General features: G+C 36.6%; 1 protein-coding gene across 7 annotated transcripts in view; it reads left to right on the forward strand.

The window, feature by feature from the left end:
* LOC111144365 (SET domain containing 5) overlaps nucleotides 1–17,997 on the forward strand; it is an 83,328-nt gene that overhangs the window by 24,216 nt on the left and 41,115 nt on the right. For 4 of the 7 annotated variants that reach the window (XM_022498631.1, XM_022498633.1, XM_022498634.1 and 1 more), the window contains exons 2-4: nucleotides 10,669–10,727; nucleotides 13,996–14,182; nucleotides 15,001–15,225. Coding sequence is in view for 3 of the 7 variants with exons in the window: in XM_022498632.1 (XP_022354340.1) it covers nucleotides 14,112–14,182 (71 nt within the window). In the remaining 4 variants the exon portion in view is untranslated. The remainder of the gene's footprint in view (nucleotides 1–10,668; nucleotides 10,728–13,995; nucleotides 14,183–15,000; nucleotides 15,226–17,997) is intronic. The other 3 variants (XM_022498632.1, XM_022498635.1, XM_022498637.1) reach the window with 1 other exon arrangement.

Here is a 17,997-nt window from a genome sequence, read left to right on the forward strand (position 1 = left end):
TTATTGCCATTGGTATAGCTTATGATGAGTAGTTTGGGAATAGAATGTGTAATGGTATATATTTGCATTGACAGTGATTTGGGCTTGTTTTCCATTAACTGGACCTTTAGATTTGCTTTGTGGTTCAAATAGGAATCATCCATATCTATCCCAAATGCTTTTTTTCTGTGACACCATTACTACAGAATTATTTTTTGACTGAAAAGTGCTCCTCAGTTGAGTACCCTAAGTATTGTCACTAAGCCTCTCCTAGTACTCTAAGAAACTGCTTGCCAAAAATAACAGCTGGTCGGTACCTCAACTTTTTTTTTTAAGATGTTATTTATTTATTTATTTGTCGGAGAGAGAATGTGTGCGCGTGTGCGCGCAAGCGCACAAGCAGGCAGAGGTGGAGAGAGAAGCAGGCTCCCTGCCAAGCAAGGAACCTGATGCGGGACTCAATCCCAGGAGTCTGAGATCATGACCTGAGCCGAAGGCAGCGGCTTAACTGACTGAGCCACCCAGGCGCCCCTGGTCAGTACCTCAGATGTGAACCATTGCTTATGGTGTAATCAGTCCTTATCTTCAATACACAGGTTTATAGAATATCACTCTGTTTTGCGGGTGTTTCTTCTGTGTTTTGTCCATTTTTGTTTCTTGGCTTGTAGAATATGTAGGAATGCTGTGTTACAGCTGTGGATCATGTATGTACTTGGATTTAGCTTTGCTATAAGGAGAAATTTGCATTTCTCAGAATACAAGAGATTTTATCAACAAATTAATTAAAATAATAATTGCTTACAGTGTTTTTTTCTTTAGAAAAAATTTAAGACATTTTTAATAGCCATAAGTGTATAATTATAAAACCTAAACATTACTCAGCAGATCTATCAATTGATGAATTATATTAAGCCCTTTATCCATTTTAACTTTTGCCGAAAAAAGATCAGTCTTTCTTACTCTGTCACAACCACCTACCATTACAGGCAGACTCTTTCACCCATTTTTATGATAAATGAGGGACAACTCCACTCAGCAAATAATATATGTACAACTGATATTTCTGGATTTGCTGTAAAATAATTCTGTAGAAGATGAGTGGTTACCAATAAAGTAAGGTTAGCCATCAGTTTGTTTAAAGTTGGGTATGGTTTATGAGTTCATTACAGGGTTTTCTTTGGTTTTGTATTTGTTTGAAGTTTTTCATAATAAAGTTTTTTTTTTTTTTAAGTATATAGAAAGTAACATTAGGATAAGTAGTATGAACAAAATTTTGAAGGATAAGAAATAGATTAGCCGGTAATTAACACAAGTCTTCCTTCATTCCATTCGGGCAAAGGATTTTGAACTAACCCATTAGGTATTAGGGAGCCATTATAGATTTCTAATTGTGGAATGATAATGATTAAAGTTATGCTGTAAAAGGGTTAAAGTCGGGGCATCTGGGTGGCTCAGTTATTAAGCTCTGCCTTTGGCTCAGGTCATGGGATTAGAGCTATATAGGGCTCCCTGCTCAGTGGGAAGCCTACTTCTCCCTCTCCCACTCCCCCTGCTTGTATTCCCTCTCTCACTGTCTCTCTCTCTCTGTCAAATAAATAAATAAAATCTTTTTAAAAATTAAAATAAAAAAATTAAAGGGTTAAAGTTATGAAAGAATGAAGAGTAAATTTTGGAGGGTTGAGAGCCCGGAGGTAGTGAGATCAGTTCATTGCTATAGTGAAACCTTGAAATCATAAGGAGGTGAGTAATGTTGGTGAATGAATGGATAAAAGACAGTCTATAAAACATTTCAGAGGAAAAAGAATAGCTCTGCATCCAGGCTCTCAGTCAGGTGCTAGAGCAAGCACAGTAAAAAGTAGAGGGGTTGTTGTTTGTTTGCCTCATTTGTGTAAGGCTTACATTTGAACCATATTGGTTCGCAGGCACTGTAAAATTGAATTGGTAGGCACTGTAAAAATTTAGTGTTTTGGCTTTATCTTTTAGTAAATCAGTATTGACAAGGTTCTTACAGTTTTAAGGGTTTTTTTCTCTACGTGTCATTAAAAATGAAGGGCATCCTATTTTATACTCTAAAGCGGAGCTGCTAGAACAGAGTTTTTTTTGTTTTGTTTTTAAGTTTATTTATTTAGGTAATCTACACCCATTGTGGGGCTTGAACTCACAACCCTGAGATCAAGAGTCTCATGGTCCTCTGACTGACCCAGCCAAGCACCCCTAGAACAGAGTTTTGACAACTTCTTTGAAACCAAAGAGTTCAAATCTTCTAGATTACTTGAATTTTGTCCATCAGAACCCAACAAATGCTAGCTAGGTTACAAGTGGTTAGCATAGTTTATTTTTTCATTACTGAAGAAGAAATTTAGATCTTGATACAGTCTATTAAAAGAGTTAAAAATTATCTCATGGGGCAACCATAAAATACTTTGATTTTGAAATAGTGCTTTATGTTTTATTTTGAAGATCCCAGCCCAAATTTAGTGAAAAAGCAAATGAGCTAGCTCTCTTAGTATATAAGAATTTCACAGAACAATAATAATAACACATCCAATCAGTAGTCGTAAAAGTGTATCAGAATTGTTGAGAATTTGCAGTTGACTTTCATTTTAGGGTTTTCTTTTAGAATGTAGTCTTCTAAATAGAAGACTCTATGAGCAGAGTTAGAATTGAAATTATTTTAAACCTATGAGAAAATGTAGCCAGCCTTCACACACTATATGGGACTTTGTAAAATGGTTTTAACTTTGTGGAGGGTGGTTTGACACCTCTGATACATGATTATGACATTTCAGTAGTTCCACATCTAGAAATGTATCCTAAGAGAATGTTTGTGTATGTTAAAGAAAGGCATATATGTACATGACTGTTCAGTCCTATATATGATGGAAAATTGGCAACAATATGAATGAACATCCACCTGCACGGGATTGACTTAAATTAATAGTACAGACATAGGATAGATATGGTGCCATCATTTAAGAAGAAGCAGACTTATGCATATGTATATAGAAAGGTGTCTGAAACCTGCTAACTGAACAACGCAGATTATAGAACTGCAGAGTTATCACTTATTTGGGGGGTATCTGGTAAGTGGAATTATGTGAGAATTTCACTTCTACCTTTTATGCTTTCATAAAGTTTGCCTATTTTTACAAACATTTATTATCTCTAATATGTTAAGAATACAGATACAGCTGTTGGTTGGGGAGGGGAACTCTGTTGTGTGTATCAGAAATGTTAAGCCTCGGGGCGCCTGGGTGGCTCAGTGGGTTAAGCCGCTGCCTTCGGCTCAGGTCATGATCTCAGGGTCCTGGGATCGAGTCCCGCGTCGGGCTCTCTGCTCGGCAGGGAGCCTGCTTCCCTCTCTCTCTCTCTCTCTCTCTGCCTGCCTCTCTGTCTACTTGTGATCTCTCTCTGTCAAATAAATAAATAAAATCTTTAAAAAAAAAAAAAAAGAAATGTTAAGCCTTAAATTCCTTTGCTGTTATATACTTAACCACATGGTCTGCCTACCAATCCCGACACATGTATGGTCAGGTTCTTTTTGTCTGTTTTGAGGGTTCTTGCTGCCTGGTGACCTTCATTCTTAATAGAACTTTCCATAAGACAAGTCAGTGATAAGTCTTGTCTAAACAATTCAAGAGACTTATGAAAATGTTCCCTATAAGAGACTCCTCTGTGTCACTGTTAAGCTATGGAGTGGTCTGGGATTTTCTTTTTTTGAGAGGACAGTGTTGTTTTCTCTTCAGAGTGACTAATTAATTGTAGAGGCACACTTTAGGATTTTTTTCTCCTTCATGGTTGTGAACATGCAATACTTGGCACATAGGCAAGCCTAAAGAGTTTGCAAATTGCCTATCCTCTTCTGCTTTGGATAAGAGAAACACCTTAAAATAGCACTTAACATAGTTTTTATATATAGTAGTTACTTCATGTTTGTTGAACGAATGAAAGAATGAATGAATGAAGAAAAAACTGGCAAATCTAGATAATATAAATCCAAAGAGAGCCAGGAATTTTAGTCTGGACTTGTGTGTCTAGCATAGCACCAATAATAATTGATACTTAAGGTTAAAAATTTTATTTTAATTCAGGCATTGCTATCTAAAGTAAATAGTAATTACTTTAATAAATAGAAGCTATACATTAAAATCTTAATTTTCTTTCTTTTGAGGCACCACTTTGTATGTTACTTCTTATAAGTTAATATTTTTGTAGCAGTGTTTCTTCATCTATAAAATAATAAATTAGGCTCTAAACTTTAAATTCCTAAAATTTTTTTAATGAACTGGAGAAATTTTCCCAAACTACTGAAAGTATAACAGATATTAATGCCTCATAAATGAGCACAACCCACTTTATCTGGAGTAAGGAAATGTGGTTCCCATTTGAGGGTTTGGAAATGAAAACGGTCTAGGTGGAAAGGAGGCAAACCTAAATGGATGAGATGTTCTTTTCCTTTTTCTGTGGTGTATAGATCTAAAGCATGCTCTGAGGCTCCTAACAGTAGGATAGAACCTTCAGAAAGTCTTGAGAATATCTCTTTGCAGACCCCTTGAGAGTTCTTTGAGGACGTCATCTTTTTTTTTTTTTTTAAGATTTAATTTATTTATTCGACAGGGAGATCACAAGTAGGCAGAGAGGGGGAAGCAGGCTCCCCGCTGAGCAGAGAGCCCAACTCGGGGCGATCCCAGGACCCCAAGATCATGACCAGAGCGGAAAGGAGAGGCTCAACCCACTGAGCCACCCAGGTGTCCCGAGGGCGTCATCTTTATTTAATACTTAGAAGCCTAAAATTTTCCTGATTCTTCTTAAGCACAGAAAGAGCCTGTGCATCTTTCATTAGTTTAGCAGTAAATACCTATTTATCACTGGTAAATCAGGTATACATAAAATAATTCTCTTTTTTTCATGTCATCCTAAAATAACTTAAAATCATAGTATTTAGTTTCATTATTTATGATGTGTACTCATATCCTAGCTCCTCCTTCCCCCCAAGAATAGCTAAGTATATCTTGGCGTCTGTAATGCTACCATTAATGAAATTTTTCAGGGGGAAAGAAATTCTTCCTATGGACTAAAATAGGATTTTTTAAAAACTGGGTTTTAATTACCTCCTATTCTAGTAAACTTAGAGTTTTTGTAGACATCTGTTTATTGTGCCAAGCCTAATAGCCCCTAAAGGGAGTATAAATTTAGGCAAAGGAGCCAAGGGATAAACAAGTGTTGGAGGAGAAGAGGTGAGAGAAAAAGAAAACTTCATCTTGACTCTAAATTACCTTAGTCTGAATTTCTTTAGTCTCCATTGTTTACTTCCAGTTTTTCTCTTTTCTTCTTTATCTTCAGCCCTCAACTCCTAGATTCTTTGCCTACATTAACTTGTTTCAGATTATAAGCCTAATTTACAGTTTATACCATCCAAATATATGAACTTTTCCCTAGATCTCTTAACACTTAGAGTTAATCGCCTGTTTTCCAATAATTCTAATGCTTATCACTTACCTCTGCTACACTGTTTGTTTTTACATGTTTCCCAGTATCTCCCCTTCTCACCTTTGTTAACGGTAGCAAAATTGAAATACACACTGTTGGAGAATAGTAAAAATAATCCTTAGCCACATTCAGCTTATTAGGTAATAGCTCCTCTTCACATATATTTAAAGGTTGCAGAGAATCATTTAAACTCTATTTTCTACAAATACTAGTTCATATGCAACTGTGAGTAAGCAGGACAGGTATTCTTTCTGTTGTTCAGATGAGAAAACTGAGACTTTGAGACATTGCATGAATTGCCTAAGCCAATGCCAGGATTCATAGATTCTGAAGCAGAATGAAGCCCATTGAGATTTTACTTTGAGGAATTAAAGTGATTTTTCTGAGATCACCAAATATTTAGGCTTTTAGGCTAGAACTCAGACTTCTGCCTCTTAATATAGTACTTTTTCTTAAAATACTTTTTCTGCCAAAAGTGATCTGTTACAGTACAGTGGTAGTGTTTTTCCTTGATCTTTCAGTTTGGGTTGAAGATGAAAGATAAGCATATAAATGGCAGCTGCCACATTAGTTCTTCCACAAGTTGGTACCATAGATAAAATGCATTCCTTTATCTACTGCATTTTGAACTGCTTGGTGATTTAAAAATTGAGGGTACTCATCATGTTAAAAAAACACTTTCTAATAGTCTTTCCATATGTCTCCTTTTTACTCTTTTACTCTCTTGTAAAGAAGAAATTGAAATATTTAAAAAGAGGGGCGCCTGGGTGGCTTATTCACTTGAACATCCAACTCTTGGTTTTGGCTCAGGTCATGATCTTAAGGGTCGTGAAATCAAGCCCCAAGTTGGCTCTGTGTTCATAGGGGAATCTGCTTGAGATTCCCTCTCCCCTTCTCCCTCTGCCCTTCCCCTTGCTCTCATGAGTGTGTGCACTCTCTCTCAAATAAATCTTTTTTTTTTAAGTATTTAAGAATAAATTCAACTTACATGTATAACAAAATTTTGAATGATCAGTAGGTTCAGAAATTGAATCTTAATGGCTATTTTATTTTAACTCTTATTGACAACTTTCCTGAATTTTTTTTCTCTTCTTGCTTAAATTTATTCACTTACTAGCCTACTTTAGATCTTTTACTGCTTTAGAATTATTCTGTCCATCAGTTCATTTTCATTATTTACTAGTTTAAAAATAGGGATAGTAGATTGGGCTGAATATATTGATTGTAGGAGACATCTTAGATGTTTGTGTTTTTAGTGAATCCCAGTTTAAGAGTTACTGTTTTTGCAAGGAAGGTCTTTGGTTAATTACAGCTTATGGCTACTTGAAATTTAGAGAACTAAGAGTTGTTGTATGCAGGGTCTTTTATTTAGTAAACAAGGAGGTAAAATCCTAATAATTTTATAGCAGTACCATATATACAATTTAATACTAAAACCAGACCTAGGAGATGAAGAACCTAGGGAGGATTTTTAAATTGATGAATTTTTTTTATTAACATATAATGTATTATTAGCCCTAGGGGTACAGGTCTGTGAATCACCAGGTTTACACACTTCACAGCACTCACCATAGCACATACTTTCCCCGATGTCCATAACCCCACCACCCTCTCCCTACCCCCCTCCCCCCGCAAGCTTCAGTTTGTTTTGTGAGATTAAGAGTCTCTTATGGTTTGTCTCCCTCCTGATACCGTCTTGTTTCATTTATTCTTTTCCTACCCCCCAAACCCCCCACGTTGCATCTCAACTTCCTCTTAACAGGGAGATCATATGATAATTATCCTTCCCTGATTGACTTTAAATTGATGAAATTTTTAATTTAGATTCCAAAATAGTAAGCTGTTGCTAATAGGATGATAATAATCATTAACCCTCTTAGAAGATCTGAAGTAATATTGTTGCCCTTGAGAAAATTAAGCGTTGCAGATTGTGATATTATTCAACCTACTGTTTATGTCTGCCTAAACAAGAAGAGATTTTCTCTAATACATGCCTATCTTTAACATATTGAGTCACATAACTTTAGAAATAACTATAAAATATACTTTTCCTGGCCCTGAATTAGTAAATGTGCATGTTTGTCCTTACTTTCAAATCTCATAATTGGGTCCTAGATTTCAGATTTTTTTTTTTCAGATTTTTTTTTTTTTTTTTTTTGGACAGAGAGAGAGCTATCACAAGTAGGCAGAGAGGCAGGCAGAGAGAGAGGGGAGGAAGCAGGCTCCCTGCGGAGCAGGGAGCCCGACGCGGGGCTCGATCCCAGGACCCTGGGATCATGACCTGAGCCGAAGGCAGAGGCTTTAACCCACTGAGCCACCCAGGCGCCCCCAGATTGTTTTTCATACATAGAGAAGCCACTACGACTTTTCAAAATATTTTCTAATGAGAGTGAGGAAAATAAGTGTAAAATTTCAACCTTGTTAATAACTCGCTTTTAATACCTTGTTAATATGCTTGGAGTACTATATTCATAAAAGTAGAAATGTTCTCAGTGTTTTATTTCAAATTTAGTTATGGATGATTGATATTGAAAAACCAATTAAGGGACGCCTGGGTGGCTCAGTTGGTTGGGCCGCTGCCTTCGGCTCGGGTCATGGTCCTGGCGTCCTGGGATCGAGTCCCACATCGGGCTCCTTGCTCGGCAGGGAGCCTGCTTCTCCCTCTGCCTCTGCTGCCACTCTGCCTGCCTGTTATCTCTCTCTCTCTCTGGCAAATAAATAAATAAAATCTTAAAAAAAAAAAAAAAAAAAGAAAGAAAAACCAATTAAAAGCAAAGGGACATTTTGGGAAGACGGCTTGTTCTTATATATTTAAATGTGTATTCACTTACATGTTTTTGTCAGAAGCCAAAATTGAGGAAGAGATTTGGCTTTCTGGGGGTTTTTGAAGAGAGCTGATCAGAGATTGTTCCTTGGCTGAGTTGCTGTCTGCATAGGCTGTTAACAATTGTTTCTCTGGCAGCAGATCTTGTTCATCAGGATTGCATCATTTCTGGGAGAATGGCCAAGGTCCACAGCCTCAGTACAAAGACTGTCTGAAGCATATGAGGCCTGTTCTCTTTCTAAAGCGGCACTCCTCTTCCTGCCAGTCCTCTTCACAGGATTACTGAAGCAGACTTGTTCTGAATTTCTTTCATTGGATTGGCTGTTTATTGGACTCTTGTCTCCCAGCTGCTTCCGGCTCACCTGGCTGATGCAATTTCTTTTTCTGAAATCTCTGTTGGAATTGTTCTTAAAACACTTTTGTGTGTCTGCTCTGAGAGTGACCAAATAGGTCACACAGGTCTTGTGCTTTCAACAACTCATATAGAGAAGAGACTCTCAGAATGACACATACAGAGACTATTGACCATTTCTGAACCCAAGTAAAAAGATGGGTAATTATAAAACATTTTTTCATGTTCTGTTTAATAGCCTTTTCTCCAGAAACTATATGTGTGTGTAAATGGTGACTTCTCAAAATAGTACTCAGTGTTGGGAGACTGACTGCTTTTGCTTCTGAATCCAAGAACTTAGTAGTATTCTGTGGATTCTGATGAATTGTTCTGGAAAAACAAAATTGATATGAATTTGAATTGATATGAAATTGAAATTCTGATGTATTCATTTTCCCCCTACTGAACATTCATATATTTCTCTTTTTCCTCCTGTCATTTCTTTCTTTCTTTCTTGTTGTTGCTAGGGGAGTCCACTTCTTCCTTTTTTTTTTTTTTTTTTCCTTCCTTTTATTGTTGCCTTCATACCTTTTATTTTTATGATAATTCTGAGTATGCTCTTTTAAAAAATTTTTTTAATTTTTTCTTTTTAAGATTTTTATTTATTTATTTGAGAGAGAGAGCACAAGCTAGGAGAAATGCAGAGAGAGAAGCAGGCTCCTTGCTGAGCAGAGAGCCAGATGCAGAGCTCGATCCCAGGACCCTGGGACCATTACCTGAGCCAAAGGCAGACACCCAACCACTGAGCCACCCAGGTGCCCCTAAAAATATTTCTAAAGAATAGGGGTCCCTGGGTGGCTCAGTTGGTCAAGTGTCTGACTTCAGCTCAAGTTATGGTCTCAGGGTCCTGGGATTGAACCCCGCGTCAGGCTCCCGGCTCAGTGAGGAGTCTGCTTCTCCCTCTGCCCCTCCATCTGCTCATACTCTCAAATAAGTAAAATCTTTTTAAAAAATAGTTTGTTTTCCAATTTTTTGTAAATTTAGAAATCCACAAAATATCAACATATAAAAGTACGTTTCCTCTCTATTGCTTGGTAGCTAGCATCCCCAAAACAACTCTTTTCGCATACATGATATATTAACATTTAGTTAATAATTCCCTGTTCTGGCTAATGTTAAATTTGACTTTTTGCCCCCCCCCCCCTCAAATCACCTATTTTCCTTTACTTTTTGGAGGGTAGAAAGTTAATTAAAGCTCTGTTTTTACACGTAGTCCATTATGCAGTTGACCACAAATAGAATTGACTACCAGTTGTCTTTTTTTTTTTTTTTAGTGGACAAGATGATAAGTGGGGTGAAGGTGGAGGGAGGGGAGAAGTAATACGAATTTATACTTTAATAGGTGATGGTAGGTCCTTTTCTGACTAGAGAGTAAACTTGATATTTGGTTAAAGAAACGCCTCTGCATTTGGGAGTGGGTCATTGGAGAAGTACCTCCTAGGAGAGATAAGAAGTCCTTTGGGAAATGGGAGAGACTTCTCATTTGAAGAGAAGAGTATTACCCAGTGGCATAATATTTTCCACTTCTTAAGTCTAATAAAGATAATTTCCTTTTCCATTCTTTATTTAGGTTCTGGCTTTATAGGAAAAATAGGATATCATGGCTTTAAGGACAGAAATAAATGAACATAGGATGGTTGACAAGGCAATGTGTAGAAATGAAATAAATTACTGTGTAAAATATTCTGTATAATTCAGAGTGCCTGAGTGGCGTTAAGCATCTGACTTGTGATTTAGATTCAGGTCATGATCTCAGGGTTGTGAGATTGAACCCCACATTGCATTGGACTCTATGTTGAACATGGAGCCTGTTTAAGATTGTCTTTCTCCCTCTGCACCCCCCCCTTCCTACCCCGACTCATGTACATGCGTGTTTGCTCACTCTTCCTCTCCCCCAAAAAAGAAAATATTCTGAATAATTCTGTTCTTTGTATCCATTGTTATTATTTCTTTCTGTACTAATCTGTGTCTCAACTTTTTCTAGGTCTTCAGAGGTACTGGCAGATAATTTTGGGGTCTTCATATTTGGAGGTCTATAAAAAGGTGACTGAGTCAAATAAATCCTTTACATTTGTTTTAATTTTTATATTGTAATGAGTGTTAAAATCATATGTTGAGATAATGGTGATCATAATACATTCAGCACACAGTCTCAGACATTTTCGGTCTGAACATTGGAAATACAGCAGAGGATAAAACCCAAAAATCCTGTCCTTATAGAGTTTATATTATGGTAGAAGGAGAAAATTTAACAAGTAAAAGATATCTTGAAATTGTTCCACCTAGAGACAAAGTTAACTTCTCACTCTAGGACACCTCCCCAAACTGTGCGAGAAGTTAACTAATTCTGTACTACTAACCTTGGTAAACTATACTAAGAGTCTGTTTTCTTGGCTTATAAAACTAGAGTAATTGTAATAAAATATTGCATATTGATCTGTTAAGTCTTCAGTTAATACTTAATAGCTACATTTTAGAGTGTTTTTTAGGGAAGGAATGAATCTCAGGGTTATGTGAGCAGTTTGATTTTGTTAACATTTTTTGTGTTAAGAAGCCTAATAATTTGAAAGCTTTATTTCTGTGTTTATTTATATTCAGGACTTTATTTAAATTCAAGTTAGTTCACAGATAGTGTAGTATTAGTTTCAGAAGTAGAATTTAGTGATTTTTTTTCGGTTGCTTATAACACCCAGTGCTCATTACATCAAGTGCCCTTCTTAATGCCCATCTCCTAATATGAAAGCATTATATAGAAGATGGCCATGCTACTCTATAGTAATTGTCGTCATCAGAAGAGAGGAAAAGTCTTGTAAAACTACACAAAAGGAAGATGAAGGAATTCATGAAAGAGAAATTCATAACTAAAGTAGTTAATGTTTCTTAAATTTATCAAGTCTAGCTAGGTTGAGATTTCTGTAAGGAATGTGTTAATCATTTATTCACTCATTAAGGAAATTCTATCTGTAATAATTTCCCCCATTTTTTCATTTTAGAATATCTTTTAAAAATTACTGTCAGAAAAATAACTATCAGCTTAAGTTTGTAAGTTGTCTTTTAGAAGCCTACTTTTTTTTAATGGACATAAAATAGTCATGGCTACGACAAAGGCTTTTTAATGGTGTTGGATAACTTTTTTTATCCTTTACTGAAAATGTAACATGTGATTGAAATTCCTTTATTGGTTAAGGGGAGGTATGATTATTATCAGACTCTGTTCTGATTATCAAGCCAGGCATCTTCTGGGATTTTTGGTTTTTGTTTCTTCTTTTTAGTTCAAGTTATAGAGTGATACTAAAATTAGAGGAATAGTTGTAACCAACAATCCCCAATATTTAACTGTTTTTCAAGCATATTTGATAAGTATTCTCTTTTATTATTTGTAGATTTTATTTCAATCTCCTAGAGACTTGGAGGGTATACTGCCTAAATTTGTTTGAATATATTGTTAGAGAAAGGAAATATATTATGTGTTAGATGGGCCCAAAGAGTTATATTAGTCAATTCTCTTTTGTAAGCTGTGAAGAAACAATAGGAAATTTTCCCTTTTTCATTTCAGTCCCAAGTCTAGCACTGTGTCACCTCCAGTCGTAGCAACTGGTGTCTTGCCTTCACCCAGATTTGGAGAGTCCTAGATCTTAATGAGATCCAGTTCTTTCAAAGTGTAGGTGCCAGAGAGGACTGCCTAGTTGATAGCTGTTTCTAGTATTCTAAAATAACACAAAAAGTGTAATATTATCTTTATGTGTTCTTAAAAATCTTGGCCTGATTCACTGTACATAATTGGTTTTCGTATTGACATTAATTTGCCTTATGTATCAAAGTAAGATTTAGGCATCTTACATGGTCTGTCATTTAAAATTTGCACTAATTCTCTGGGTTAACTTAGTATTAGCTTAGATCACGTACTTCTCATTTCATTAAATTTCTCTAATATAAGTAATGGAATAATTATTTGTAAAATTGAGTAAAATAAGTAATTTATTTGTCTTAAGATGAATCAGCAAATCAATCATGACTCTTTTTGTAGTCTTTTTGCAAAATTCTTTATTAACTTGGGTCTTTACCATTCACACTGACTTTCTTCCCTCCCACAGAAAATATTTCCGGTTTCATTTTTTTTTTTTTTTTTAAGATTTTTGTTTCTTTATTTGCTAGGCAGAGAGAGATCACAAGTAGGCAGAGAGGCAGGCAGAGAAAGAGACGGAAGCAGGCTCCCCGCTGAGCAGAGAGCCCGATGTGGGGCTCGATCCCAAGACCCCGGGATCATGACCTGAGCCAAAGGCTCAACCCATTGAGCCACCCAGGCGCCCCATCTGGTTTCATTCTTTAAGTAGTTTAATACAAACCCACTAATGTAAATTGTATAGAGTATACTTTTTTCCACTTTGCACCATACCTTCAAATCTCTTAATATACTCTTTTTTTTCCCCCTTTATTCAGAGAGAGAGAGGAAGGGGTGGTTGGGGGAGAGGGAGAGAGAGACTCTTAAGCAGCCTCCACACTGAGTGTGGAGCCTGATGGCAGGAGTTGATCTCACAATGCTGGGATCATGACCTGAGCCACTCAGGCATCCTTCAGAGATTTTATTTTTTAAGTAATCTCTACACCCAACTTGGGGCTTGACCTTAAAACCCCTGAGATCTAGGAGTCACATGCTCTAATGAGTGAGCCAGGTGTCCCGCTCTCTTAATGTACTTTTAACTTTTTATACTTTAGTAGTTTGTGAGTCTTTTTCTTCCCAGATTCCACTGGTTATGGTCAGTCACTCAAGGTATCTCACTGCTTTTCCATAGAAGATTTTCTAACCTTTATTATGAAACTACTCTTTACAATTTATGTTTTTATTTATACTTAGCAGTGGATTGAATTGAAATGAAATGAAAATAAGCATAACTTTTGCTACCTCACTTTGTAGAATATTAATGTAGTATGCAATAAAATAGGTCAATGTGTAGCTCCTTTGCTGTACTTGTTTAAATTTACCCCTTAAAAGACTTATTTAAAAATGGAAAAATAGGGGCACCTGGGTGGCTCACTTGGTTGAGTATCAGACTCTTGGTTTTGGCTCAGGTTGTGATCTCGGGCATAAGATTGAGCTCCATGTTGGGCTCTGTGCTCAGTGGGAGTCTACTTAGGTTTCACTCTCCCCATTTCCCTCTGCCCCTCCCCCACTAGTACTGGTACATTCTCTCGCTCTCTCTTTCAAATACCTAAATCTTTTTTAATAAATAAAAATGGGAAAATACTCAGTATCATTTAGGTTAAATGTAAAGAACTATCTGGTTATTAGATATGTTCCTTTTCTGTGCAGGATTCCTCATGTCCATAACATGTTGGTTAAGACTGTGCAGCTCACCCCCACTCTCAGAGTGGCCAGTCTCCATTAATTGGACCCGGTGATTTCCACTCTCTGCTGTATTGGACGTCATGAGCATTGCAATCCCTCTGGGAGTCACCACACCAGATACATCCTACTCAGATATGGCTGCTGGATCAGAGTAAGTGCTACTTTCTGGGTAGTAGGTGCGTTACCAGTTTGTGTGGAGATAACTTTCTTATGGGCATCTAATAATAAGTACGCAGTATTTTCTAAACCCAAGTCTAACCCACCATAAATGACATTAGGCCTTTCCCTTTTTGCCCGTAGAAGTTGGAGGGGAAAAAAAGAGTTAGAAAGGGGAGGAAAAGAATGGGGGAGGGGGGTTCTTAGTAAATAATATAATTGAATTAAATTTGCACAGTAGTGATTACATTTTCATTTGTTTTGATGGGTGGGGAAGATTGAAATAAAGTCGGTGTCACTACGTGCTTCTGTAGAGTTAATGATTAGTCTGAGGAGGGAGATGAGGAGTTCTCTCCAACTGATTTTCCTTGAAGGCCTCTTCCTATGTACTTCTCACTGTTCTAGAGTAAAGGGGCTAAAACTTTATATGGGCAGGTTACTTAGAACTTCTCCTATTTGGGGTAGAAAACATTGAAAGTAGTGTCATCTGTTTTTATATAATATTCATTGCCTAGAAAGAGGACCTTCAAAATCAGTGGTACCAAACTTTTTTTTCAGCTAAGAGCAGCTTTAGGAATTCAGAGTTTGTCGAAAAGCCCAATCCCTAAAATAGACTCTCAATTCTTGAAGAATTTAAATACCAAATGGCAATGAAGGTAGGCCTTCATTATAAAACTTTATATATTATTCACAGTTTAAAAAATTTTAGCCTTTTGTATCCCTTCTCTTTTAAGTTGTCCAAGATTCCCCCTGCTCACAGATTCCCCCTTTTGTCCTTTTACCTCCCTTGTACCCAATCTTCCTTGCTTACAGAAAGGAAGTGGAAGCCCCCTACCTTTCAAGACGAAGTGGCACTACACCAGGATGTGAAAGTCCAGCGAAAGAGACCCAAGGGGCCTAGGGGGCAGCACACCCCCAGAAGCCAAGTCTATTCCAGGCAGTACCAGGGATTAGGGTCTGGGCTGGAAAAATCCTGGTGTTTTGAATATGTTCAGGTCCAGTTCAGACTCTTGATCCCACAGCCACTTCTTGAGTGAGGTGGGTGTTGCTCTAATTCCCCTGTTTCTCTTGCCATTTTCATAGTCCCTGGGGATTCTTCCCCCTTCAGCAAAGCAAAGCAACTGTACCAGAGCTCTGGGTTCAACTGCATCCCTGATTAATAGTGGTTTTCTTCCTTAAAACTGAGAATATAGTAAAGAGCATGTATATTTTCTTTACAAAGCCACCTAGGATTACTTAACTGTCTGTTGTCTTCCTTAAAGAGGAAGACTTAAAATGGAGCTACTCCAAGAAGCAGTATACTGTATTCTTGGGTAGTCAAGAACTGAAAGTTTTTGGCCTTATTCCCATATAAAAAGGAAGATGGAGGGTGGGGAATGGGAAGGGTGGAATTGTGTTCCTTCCAGGGCTTTTTTTCCTGTTTTGTTTTGTTTTTATTTTTTTGCATGCCTGAGAGATTCAGTTATGCTGGCAGCTGAGACTTTCAAGTTTGTAACTGTTTCCCAGATACTTAAAAAAATCTTCCTGCATTAAGAACTATAATTGTATAGTGTTAACAGATTTTTTATAAAGTCAACCACTGCCTCTTACATAAATTGTCTAATAAACTACACAGGTAGACAGCATTAACATTTGTGAAAATTTCAACAGAGAGATTAAAGCAATGACTTTGGGACTAGTAGAGAAAAAAACCTAAAGCAGTTCTTAAAACTGGTGTTTTTCCCAGAGTGCAGAGATGACCACCCATAAATGCTGCTAGGGAGTCCAGAAGTATTTGCAGACTTTTGGCCTAAAAACTTGACTCTGATGTTTCTATTTCCTGAAACGTTTTCATCTGTAATTTCTGGACAGATTTCTGATACTGTTGTTACACAGTTACTCATTTAGTATTTCCACAAAGCAAGAGAATCTCAGCAATTAGCTTATGTACCATTCTGTTGCATTTTAGATGATGTTTTAATGTTTCACCATGCATATTCCACTGTCATGCATATTCCGCTGTTCTGGGCACCCTAAAATTAAACTTGTGTTAAAGGCAACATACTAAACTGAGTAAAAGACCTAGACCATATCTCATGGGATTTTAAATCTGATAATAAGAGTAGGCATTATGCATTTTTTATGTATTTGTAGGAGAACCTCTAGATAATAAAAGCAAGGATTTTTCTGAATTTACAGTTCTCCCATAAATGATTTTTAGACATTTTCCAAGAGGTAGCATTATAGCAGCAGGTTGCATGTTGTATTTAAAACACAATTGATGCAATATCTATTGTTAGCATGGCTTCCGTGTATGTGCCCAGCTGTCATAGTAGTTCAGACGTAGGCTATAATTACATTTGCATAAAATGGTTGGCTAATAAGGAAATGTAATCCTAACAGTCCAGATTTTTAATCCATATTTTGAAATAGAGATAAGAGCTGATATATATGTCAAGAAATATTCTAGGAAATTGTATAGTTATTGATCAACATGTAACTATTTAATTGATAGCCAGCATGAAAATTGCAGAGTTTCCTTTTCAAAAGACATGAGGTTAAATTTTAATACTTGGCACGCATAGCTATATATTAAACGCTGTGCTTTACTAGAAAGTATTGTCCAGTGGGATGGCCTTTTAACCTCCACAAAACACATTTTATTTTTATTCCCTAGACTTGCACATGAAGTGCATATGTTCATATTTACCCAGTTTGGAGATGGGTAAGATACAACCAACATAGCTCCATCTCCATGGCCATCTTTTATTTCATGCCACTTTCCTTTTTCCCGTCCAGAAAAATTCCATTTCTAATAAACAGCTGCCATATTTCACCCCATGTGTTCAGTGGTACAAAATCTCTTATATAAAATATGTACAGCTTTTTTGGAATACTTATTTACTGAATTAACAGTGTTGAAAGTTATTACTTTCTCTTAACTGTCCATCATAGAAACTAAATTCTGCCTTCATTTTATTAATGCTTGTTTCCCTTCAGTTTCATTTAGGAAACCCCACCTGTTTCCTAATACTCAGAGCTGATTGCCTCTCAGTGAGCCATGTCAGATCATCTTTTCTCAAGAATACTGACCTGCATTCTTGATGTACCCCCACCCCAGTTCCCATTTTGCAGACACTCTTAAAGAATAAAATGCATGCACTTCACTAACAGAATACTTTCCTATGTCTAAAGTTCTTCTTCACCTAGAAATTACCTTTGCTGTTATTAATAAGATCCCTTCTCACAGTTTTGGAGCATATAACTGGGTGAGTTGGATATATCTCAGAATTTTCTTTTATCCCTCACTTCTCAGCTGACATTGCACCACATTGAACTGCACAGTTTATTCCTGCCGAATAATGTGTATTGTATACTTGAAAGCAGGAAAAACGTATGTTCCTTAAAGCAAACCACGCATTATTTGATTCCCTAAAAGACCCTTTGATCTCTAAAGCTGAGTTATTTGTGTCCTTGGAGTTTCTGATTTGTGAATCTGTTCTAGTTAATTTAAATGACAGATAATCCATTACTGAGCTTAGCAAAGTCATACAATTGCATTCCTTAATAATCTTTCAAAATTCCCAAAAACTTGAATCAAGTAACAATCAGAGTAAAGAGTTCTTATTTTCCCCAAAACTTGTGTTTTGTCCTTTGTTACCTATGCCTTTTTATTATCATGTAAAGGCTTACAATTAAATTTCTAAATTTGAACACATTTATAATGTTTTTATATTAAATTATACTTGAACAGTTTGCTTTCCATTCAGTGAGGGTAAAAAGATATCACACCAGGCTTCTCAACAAGCCTGGCTACTTAAATTTTCTTAT

Source organism: Enhydra lutris, unplaced genomic scaffold, assembly GCF_002288905.1.
Source record: "Enhydra lutris kenyoni isolate GAN:26980312 unplaced genomic scaffold, ASM228890v2 scaffoldscaffold10, whole genome shotgun sequence".
Lineage (NCBI taxonomy): Eukaryota > Metazoa > Chordata > Mammalia > Carnivora > Mustelidae > Enhydra > Enhydra lutris.